The sequence below is a fragment of the Gossypium hirsutum genome, chromosome D09 (assembly GCF_007990345.1).
Source record: "Gossypium hirsutum isolate 1008001.06 chromosome D09, Gossypium_hirsutum_v2.1, whole genome shotgun sequence".
Taxonomy (NCBI): Eukaryota; Viridiplantae; Streptophyta; class Magnoliopsida; order Malvales; family Malvaceae; genus Gossypium; species Gossypium hirsutum.
The window spans coordinates 24,177,857-24,187,726 of NC_053445.1; the positions used below are offsets into that span (position 1 = coordinate 24,177,857).

Sequence of the window (9,870 nt, forward strand, 5' to 3'; positions counted from 1 at the left end):
TAAATTTTATTTTATTTATTTTATTATTATATTATCCAATAAAAATTTTACGTTTAAAATTTGATTTTTGTTTAGAATAAAGTGAAATGTTTAAAAATTAAGGATAAAATGTAGAATTTTTTTTAATTTAAAATTTATGTTTATCAAACAATTTTATAACTTAAATTCAGTACTTAAAATTTTCAACACTTATTTTTCTGCATTTAATTTTTCAATTTATCAAACATTAACTTATATTAAATTAATTTAAACATTACTTAATTTTTGAACGTATATTACAATTCATAGGACTCCTTTTTTAAATTAATGTTTCATAATAAAATTATTTTTAATACTATTAATTATTATTTTTTCATGAATTAATTTATTTTCTAGTACAAAATTTTATAATAAAATATTGACATATCTACTTTTTATTAATCATTTTAATATAATATTTCAAATCTAAATTTTTCAATTTATTTTAACAATTAATATCTTTATTTATTATAATATTTTAATATTCTATTTCGAGACTTCAAAATAAAACAATAAATATATATCATTAATATGTATTATCAATTTTAAAATTTTTTAAAAACCAATTAAATTGACAAGCACAAATGATATTATTTTGATACGGACATACAAAGTAGCATTAAACCTAAAAGAAAATATGAAGTAGAATTGAGATACTTACAAATTTGTGGCTTTGTGCATAGTGGATGAAATGAAAGAAAGGCCCAATTCTAGTTATAAATTGAGTCTCCAAGTTATCATCTGTTTTCAGGACTTGGCCCAAGCTTAGGTCAGGTTGATCCAACTTCAACACAACCAAGAAATATGGAGTACTTCGGAGACACCTTCTCACAACCCCGCCAATTCCTTTCCCGCCATCAGAAAAAGGCCCTTTATTTTAGGTTTTGTGTTTTTGTTTTTCTACAGAATCAGATTAGGTTTTTGGTTTCTGTTCTCTGAAGCTGAAAAGTAGCAATTTTCTTTCTCTTTTTTTTCCCCTGTTTTTGGGCTTTTTGGTAAGTTGTCTCGAAAATGGATGAAAATTTTGATGAACAAAACAAGCTTCCAGAGCTCAAACTAGGTACCCACTCACTCCTTTTTCTGTTAGAAACTTCTTTTGATACTTTTAATTTTCTTTTGATAATTTTTTTCCAGGAATTTATGGTTGATAATACTTTTCTCCTTTTTTGGTTTTTTTTTTGGGTTACTGTTAACAGACGCTAAGCAGGCTCAAGGGTTTCTCTCATTTTTCAAAACTCTACCGAATGTAGGCCCCCTTTTCTTTTTCTATCTATTGGGATTTATATTACTAGTTATGGTTTTTTTTCCTTTAATGTTTATTTACTTATATAATGAAACCGAACAAGAACAGGTAAAATGGGGGAGAAAATGCCATGTCAATACTTAATATAGTTTGAAAAAAATGATTTAATTTGAACTATATTTCGTTTCCCTGATCATATGGTCTCTTCCTTTACAGGATCCAAGGGCTGTTCGGTTTTTTGATCGCCGGGTTAGTTCAGGCTTATAGTCTTTACCACTGTGGGTTGTAAAATTTTATGTTGTCTTTACTTCAATTATGATTATTGGTTAAATAATTTGCTTTGAGAACTGGGTGCTTATTTTTCACCTATATTAAGAAATGCCAGTTGGGTTGTCTTTGAAATTAAATATTTTTATTTCTTAATATATAAAAAAGGAAATGGAAATATGGTCTGCATATAACTGTTCTTCAGGAGATTGCTATATACGTATACGTGTGTTATCTGAAGTTCAGGGGAAAATGGTTAAATTTTTTAAAGGATCAGACGGTTTTGGAAATATTTTTCAAATCCATTTATTCATGCTAAAGTATATTGCCATTTTTGCAATGTCCTATCCCTAATTACCCATTTTCTTATATGTACCTTTCCCTTTCTACTTGTCAACCATTTCAACCTTCATCTCTGTCAGAATTTGTAAATGTGCAATGCTGCCTGTAAAAATACACAAGCGGACATCAAGACATTCTCATATTACACACATATATATAAATGCATATGTATATATTAGGTTTCTAAAACTTGTACAAATTGATTTTGTTCTATAATGCTAGTTTTATTTTCCTTTTCATTGTAAGCACCACATTTCCAAACTATTGTTTTCTGAATATACAGGATTATTATACTGCTCATGGTGAAAATGCAACCTTTATCGCAAAAACGTATTATCGTACTACTACTGCTCTCCGGCAACTCGGTAGTGGTTCGAATGGCCTTTCAAGTGTAAGTGTTAATAAAAACATGTTTGAAACAATCACCCGTGATCTTCTCCTGGAGAGAACAGACCACACTCTGGAGCTCTATGAAGGTAGTGGCTCCAATTGGAGGTTGATGAAAAGTGCCAGTCCTGGGAATCTGAGCAGTTTTGAAGATGTTCTCTTTGCCAACAATGAGATGCAGGATACACCTGTTGTTGTCGCACTGCTTCCTAACTTCCGTGAAAATGGTTGCACTGTTGGATTTAGTTATGTTGATTTAACAAAGAGAATACTTGGTTTGGTTGAGTTTCTTGATGATAGTCACTTTACTAATGTGGAGTCAGCTTTGGTTGCTCTTGGTTGTAAGGAGTGCCTTTTGCCCTTGGAGAGTGGAAAATCCAGTGAATGTAGAACTCTGAGTGATGCTTTGACCAGATGTGGTGTTATGGTAACTGAGAGAAAGAAAACTGAATTTAAAGCAAGGGATCTGGTGCAGGATCTTGGTAGGCTAGTCAAAGGCTCCATTGAACCAGTTCGAGACTTGGTTTCTGGGTTTGAATTTGCACCAGCTGCTTTAGGAGCCTTACTTTCTTATGCAGAATTACTAGCAGATGAAGGAAATTATGGAAACTATAGCATTTGTAGATACAATCTGGGCAGCTTCATGAGGTTAGATTCTGCTGCAATGAGGGCATTGAATGTCCTAGAAAGCAAAACTGATGCAAACAAAAATTTTAGTTTGTTTGGTCTTATGAATAGAACCTGCACTGCTGGGATGGGTAAGCGGTTGCTTCATATGTGGCTAAAACAGCCTTTGTTAGATATAAGTGAGATAAATTCAAGGCTAGATTTGGTACAGGCTTTTGTGGAGGATACTGAGCTTCGCCAAGATTTGAGACAGCATCTAAGAAGAATTTCAGATATTGAACGACTTATGCGCAATATTCAAAGGACAAGAGCTGGTTTGCAGCATATTGTAAAACTTTATCAGGTAAGTTAAAACCCTAATATTTCACCGTACTAGGTGTCTGCATATCCATTGTACAGCTACTGCAGAGGAATTGGCACCTCAGCAAGGGAGTCGTCTTTCATGCTCCAAAAAATGCATTATTGTTGCCGGTGTTCTCCATCACCCTCTTTTTTGTTTTGACTCTTATTTCTTTGGATAAAGAAGATTTGATCAGGACCAAAGTTACTAAGATCTTGCTGATTCATCTTTTCATAAATAATGTTTAGCATTTCGACTAACTACTTGCTTAAGGGTTGTGCTTTAATTTAACTCTTTTGTGCTCTTTGGCCAGTAATTTTAGAATTCTGTCGTTCAGTACTTTAGGGAGCGTATATTGTTTCTTTCATTCTTACTTGAATGTGTATAGGGACATAAACTAGAGTTATACCACTCTTTATCTTCTTTTTTTATCTTTTATTGAAATTCTCTGAATTTGTCTTGTGTCATGTTCTGGGTGCAGTCAAGTATAAGAGTTCCCCACATTAAAAGTGCCCTGGAAAAATATGATGGACAGTTTTCTTCCTTGATCAAGGAAAGATATTTGGATCCTTTTGAGCTCTTGACTGATGATGATCATTTGAACAAGTTTATTGCTCTTGTTGAGACTTCTGTCGATCTAGATCAACTTGAAAATGGGGAATACATGATTTCACCTAGTTATGATGATGCACTAGCTACACTAAAAAGTGAGCAGGAGTCACTAGAGCGCCAAATACACAATTTACATAAACAAACTGCTTTTGATCTTGATCTGCCGGTAGACAAGGCATTAAAGTTAGATAAGGGCACACAGTTTGGACATGTTTTCAGAATTACAAAGAAAGAAGAGCCCAAAGTAAGGAAAAAGCTCTCCACCCAATTTATTGTCCTTGAAACCCGAAAGGATGGAGTGAAATTCACTAACACAAAGCTTAAAAAGTTGGGGGACCAGTACCAAAAGGTACTTGAGGAGTATAAGAATTGTCAAAAAGAGCTAGTAAATCGAGTGGTTCAAACTACAGCAACTTTCTCTGAGGTATATGTGCTTTTATCTATCTTTTGCTTCTTTCACTTTGTAGAATGTTGACACTCACTAAGCTATGTTTCTTGCTGCAGGTATTTGAGCACTTAGCTGGGTTTCTCTCTGAATTGGATGTCCTACTTAGTTTTGCAGATTTAGCTTCAAGTTGTCCTACCCCATACACAAGACCCAGAATTACTCCACCAGTAAATATTTACATTTGTTTCCTTTTTCTCAATTCTGGGATTGTTATTTTTTATTTCATGTTTCAAAAGGTCCATTGCTTTACATTATGGTTGTTTTAATGATATAACAGGATGTGGGGGATATTGTTTTAGAAGGAAGTAGACATCCTTGTGTGGAGGCTCAGGACTGGGTTAATTTTATACCAAATGATTGTAGACTTGTGAGTATTAGTGTGATCCAGTGCTAGAAGCATCTTCTGGTGTCTTCAAATTGAAGTGACTCATGCTTACTCTATGTTTTCACGTGAAACAGGTAAGAGGCAAGAGCTGGTTCCTGATCATCACTGGACCTAATATGGGTGGAAAATCAACATTCATCCGCCAGGTGCTATTTTGATTATTACATAGCTCTCATTCATTTTTATGTAATTAAATAACAAGGGAGTTACTTTCTGCTCTGTCATGTTAGACATAACCCTTGAATCCAATTATAAAAAAAAAATTGTTGCCTGATATGTATTTTGGTTGAATTTTCAGGTTGGTGTTAACATTCTAATGGCACAAGTAGGCTGTTTTGTTCCTTGTGAAAAAGCTAGCATTTCTGTTCGAGATTGTATTTTTGCCCGTGTTGGTGCTGGTGACTGCCAAGTAAGTTACATGGAACATACGTTTCAAGCTGTAACTTTTTGGATAGACTTACCGTAAACAACTAAATTTGCTATGACTTCTCTTGGTTAATGCTTCACTAGTATTATGTCTTCCTTTTCATGTAAACCTGCCTTTCCTATCTCTCTTGTTCCTTTCTTTTAGAATTATCATTCCATCTATTGTAAGATTTTTCTGCTGCAGCAATTGCACAGACTAGAAGTTTAAGTGCAAAACTCCTCACCTGCACATAAGCATGTGACCTATGGACACAAAACATTCACTTAATATCCGATTTTATTGATTATTTCTAGTAATTTGATCTGAGGCTTGGTGCATTGTGTATGCAACTTGTAATTGAGTTTAAAGTTGGGTTTGGGCAATTAACACATTTTTCTTTTTCTGCTTCCTTTTGCATGTTCTCAGACATTGAAGCTCTTGTTATAAAAATGAAATTTTAATTTGATCAAGTGTTTTATCTTGATTAATAGTTGCTATCTATCAATAAAGCAGGACCATTTCCTGTCAGCAGATTATATTTTGTGGTGTACAAAAGGAAAAGGATATAGGATGCTTCGTCCTATCAATATCATGAAGGCTAAACAATATTTTTATTCGTGCAGCTACGTGGAGTTTCTACCTTTATGCAAGAAATGCTTGAAACTGCATCAATATTGAAAGGAGCTACTGAGAATTCATTGGTGATCATCGATGAGTTGGGGCGAGGAACATCAACCTATGATGGATTTGGTTAGTTTATTTCCTAAGATTTAACAATTTCTGCTCACCTCTGTCCATCTTGTATTCTGTCTCCGACCCAAAATCTTGCATGCAGAAATGAGAATAAAATGGGGCGGCCTTCTTCTGCTTAACTGTCTTGTGTTACTGTGTTGTACAACCTTTTGAACTAAATGAAAGTAGTGATGGGTGAGCATTACAAATTTCAGTTGTGTAGCATTTTGGTAGCAAACTTCTCAAAAGTAGATGAGTGAGAAAGTCATTTTCTGTTAGTTATAAGAGATCTGGCTTTGAGTCCATTGACCAGTAGAAACACATTAACAACTGCCATTCAAACCTTTTTCCGGAGGAGCACCCCCCCCCCCAAAAAAAAAAAACCAACACACACATTTGTGGTTTGTGGGGGAGAGGTTAATGGTGATATGATCTTTATCCTTGATTGCCACCACTCTTTCTGTGGTTCATGCTTGTGCCACAGGGTTGTCAAGGTTTTTCCATAAAAGGATGATATTTTTTGAAGCCAAGTCATTCTTGCTTTCACATCTGAGCTTAGAAAGCAAAATGTATGCTGTTTTTGCTCATCCTAAATGGGGGTACCTAGAAGCGTGTAGTTTCTAGTCTTCCTAAACCAATAACAAAGACATGGATTCCCTTTAAGTCTGTCAAACTTTTGCATTGCTGACACGTATCATCGTTCTTGTCATCTGCAAAGATGTAATTAGTTACTTGGAAGTGATGCATTTGCAATGGCTATGGCTGGGGTACAATAATTTTTTGGTTAGACTATTGGATGAAGACAAGTGTAGCCCTTTCCTAGCAATACATCCTATGAATATGCCATTTCTTTTAAGTTTCTATTCCTTTTTCCGTTAGTGCATAGCATGCATCAACTATATCTTGCAAGCTTCTCTTTACCATGTTGATTTTAGTTGTAAATTGCATATTATTGTTGCCAGTCATCTCTTTTTGTGACATTTCTCTAATTTACAGGTTTAGCATGGGCCATATGTGAGCATATTGTTGAAGTGATTAAAGCACCTACACTGTTTGCTACCCACTTCCATGAACTGACTGCTTTAGCTCATGAAAATGGCAATTATGAGTTGCAGAAAAAACAGATCGTTGGTGTGGCAAACTATCATGTTAGTGCTCACATTGACTCATCAAGTCGGAAATTGACAATGCTGTACAAAGGTGGGTTATCAGAAATGGTTGGGTAAAAAGTTGTTTCTTTTGATTCTGAATCAAGTCCTTTCCTGTGTCCTATACTTCATGCATGCAAATCTTTTCATATTAGGCATGACCAGACTACTAAGCTGTCCAGTGCTTGTGTTTGGGACAAGCAGTTAATGAGAAGCAAAGCATGCTCAGCTATGCCTTAAGAGACGAAATGCCCCCATTTATGATTGTAAAATCCTTATTTTGTTCATTTATTAATTAGTCCATTAATAATGGACCGTTTTTAGTCTTCTACATTTAATGAAAGATAACTACTCTAGTCTACCTTGAATCCTTGACTAATGGCATGGCCTAAATATTTTGGAATGGACTTAAAAATGGAGGGAGAGGGTATGAAATCTTAAATTAGGCACCTGGAACTTTTATGAAGATGGATGGAAGTTGGACACATACTTGATTTGGCTTAATTGGCTTATCAGGTGGCGCAGATTTGGCACTTAGTAAGAATTGAAAATGTGAGATTTGAATTTCAACAAAAGTGGGATAGTTGGGGGACCAGACTGACTAGTGTCAAAGCGAGATTGTGTTTCAACATAAGTGTCAAGTAGGCTTGGTCATTTTTAAAGCAATATGAAGCCAAAAGCAGACTGAGGTCAATTTTTATCAGTTTAACTTTGCAGGAGTGGCAAAATTCATGATTTGGAGGCAAATAGCATTCTCATTTCTAAAACTACTAATACTTGTTCTGTTATTGGTACCTTGTGTAGTATCTGTTGTCACTTAGTAAAAGAGAATCACTTACAGTTCTAAATATGACCAGGTTGAGCCAGGGTCATGTGATCAAAGTTTTGGTATTCATGTGGCAGAATTTGCCAATTTTCCTGAAAGTGTTGTTGCTCTTGCAAGAGAAAAGGCTGCTGAATTGGAAGATTTCTCACCGACTTCAATCATTTCAACTGATGCTGGACAAGAGGTTTGGCTGTTTTTTTTTTTGTTATAATACTTGTCACAAGGCTATAATATGCCTGCATTCTGGTTCTGGACATGCAAAGCCTTTTGTTTAGATGATTTTCCTGCTTCAACTATGGTGTTTCGACTCCAGCTTCTTCTTGTCTTTTCTTTAGATGGACCAACTCCGCCTTCTGTTGTTGGATGCCTCCCTTAAATTAGTTAATAGCATTGATATTACTTGCATCAATACAGTTGGTAGGACATAGGACTATTATAACTTGCCTTCCAGTGGAGCATCCATTCATTTCAAATATGATGTTCATATCCGCTGCTGTTTGCTCCGAATGTTGTAGCTAAAGATAAAAAATTGGCATTACCTAAGGAGTGGTGATCAGTGTCTCTGGTAGCATTTCTCATTGCTTAAATTCATAAAATTAATAACACGACCATGTTGAGAAAGGTGATGAAGCCGATTGTTTTTTCATTGTAGCACATATATTTGAGTTATATATGTATATAGTTTAGCTCTCATTCTAGAATTAGTTTGCTGTCATCGGTTGGAAAATTGCCTATGCTTTTGAAAAGGACCTTTGATGCCCTTTTCATCTAGAACGGTAGTTGCTTGGAATTCTATTACTGGGTTATGAATCTAAATAATTATGAAATGTTGATTAGCAGGAGGGTTCAAAAAGGAAGAGAGGGTATGATGCTGATGACATATCTAGGGGTGCTGCAAAGGCTCACAAGTTTTTAAAGGAGTTTGCTGAGCTGCCATTGGAGACCATGGACCTGAAACAGGCTCTGCAACAAGTAACCAAGCTAAAGGATGACTTACAAAAAGATGTAAACAACTCTGAGTGGCTTCAGCAATTCTTCTAGATTTGGTTAAATTAAAGTTGCTTGTGTTGGAATACTGAATTGGTAATGGAAGCAGCTGCTGAACTGGTTTTGTCTTCATTTTTTAGGTGGGCTGTGGGGGGCATGAAGCCATATTCTAGGCCGTTTTGTAATTTATTTCATTTCCTCATTCTTTTGTATTTGGGTAGAGATGATGGGGGGCCTCTCGTAGTCTGGTTGTAAATACAGGATTCTTATCCAATTTTAAAGTTTAAATTCTGAGGAAAGGTTTGCATCAAAATTTAATGGTCTGGTTCATTTCAGATATACATACCCCCGGGTTAAAATTGAGTTCGTTTTGTTTTTTTATAGGTAAGGTTTAATAAATTTAGTTCTCAATCTTTACACATTTATTTTATTTGATTTTATTCTTTTATTGGAAATAAAATAAAAAATTTTGAAATTAATAAGGCTAAAAGGTCAAAAAGAACCTAGTAACAATTTTCTTTAAAAAAATCAATTAGGTATTTTTAAAATTTAAAATTTATTAAAAATTATAAAAATTATAAACAATTTATAAAAAAGAATTATAGAAATTATAATTTTTTATTAAAAGTAATAATATTGGCCCAATAAAAGAGTACGGTTAATTTTTTTTTAAATCTTATAATCATTAAATTTTAATGGGTCTTATTTTTAATAAATGTTTTATAATTTTATAACTTTTAAAACTCTTTTTTATAAATTTTGTTTATAACTTTTTATGATTTTTTAAATAATTTTTAAATTTTAAAAGGGTTTAATTGGTTTCTTAAGGTTTAATTCACGATTTACCTTATAGAGTATACTTATTTTCCTATTTTGATATCTAAACTTTTTTATCTCAATCTGGTGCTTAAAATATTGATAGTTATGATTTTTAGTCTAATCTGTAATAGATGTTAAAAAATACTTCAACCAATTAAAGAATGTCACGTGGTGATTTTTATATTTTCGTAAAGTAATTTTACTTACTAAAATGAATTTTAATTAATAAAATAAAAAAATATTTTTAAATTATCTCTTCCCTACGTTCTCTCTCACACTCTCT

The 9,870-nt window shown here is 33.8% G+C and overlaps 1 protein-coding gene across 4 annotated transcripts; it reads left to right on the plus strand.

The window, feature by feature from the left end:
• The first annotated feature begins 772 nt into the window (after positions 1-772).
• LOC107897679 (DNA mismatch repair protein MSH2) lies at positions 773-9,067 on the plus strand. 4 transcript variants are annotated; one of them, XR_001684250.2, is made up of 13 exons: positions 773-1,078; positions 1,215-1,264; positions 1,478-1,510; positions 2,154-3,227; positions 3,706-4,260; positions 4,341-4,451; positions 4,562-4,651; positions 4,744-4,815; positions 4,968-5,078; positions 5,699-5,825; positions 6,804-7,007; positions 7,813-7,965; positions 8,619-9,067. XR_001684250.2 is itself a non-coding variant. In XM_016823206.2 (13 exons), the coding sequence occupies exons 1-13, from the start codon at positions 1,030-1,032 to the stop codon at positions 8,820-8,822; spliced, it is 2,847 nt and encodes a 948-aa protein (XP_016678695.1). In that variant the 5' UTR covers positions 773-1,029; the 3' UTR covers positions 8,823-9,067. The 4 variants fall into 4 exon arrangements, 1 of the variants encoding a protein (XP_016678695.1); XR_001684249.2 differs by having other exon boundaries at positions 8,622-9,067; XM_016823206.2 differs by having other exon boundaries at positions 6,804-7,024; positions 8,622-9,067.
• The last annotated feature ends 803 nt before the right edge of the window (positions 9,068-9,870 follow it).

Bases quoted from the DNA above. Each gene is read 5' to 3' on its own strand.
- LOC107897679 (XM_016823206.2), top strand. From the start codon at position 1,030: ATGGATGAAAATTTTGATGAACAAAACAAGCTTCCAGAGCTCAAACTA. The intron at 1,511-2,153 runs GTTAGTTCAGGC...CTGAATATACAG, and splicing joins TTCGGTTTTTTGATCGCCGG to GATTATTATACTGCTCATGG. The intron at 4,261-4,340 runs GTATATGTGCTT...TTCTTGCTGCAG, and splicing joins CTACAGCAACTTTCTCTGAG to GTATTTGAGCACTTAGCTGG.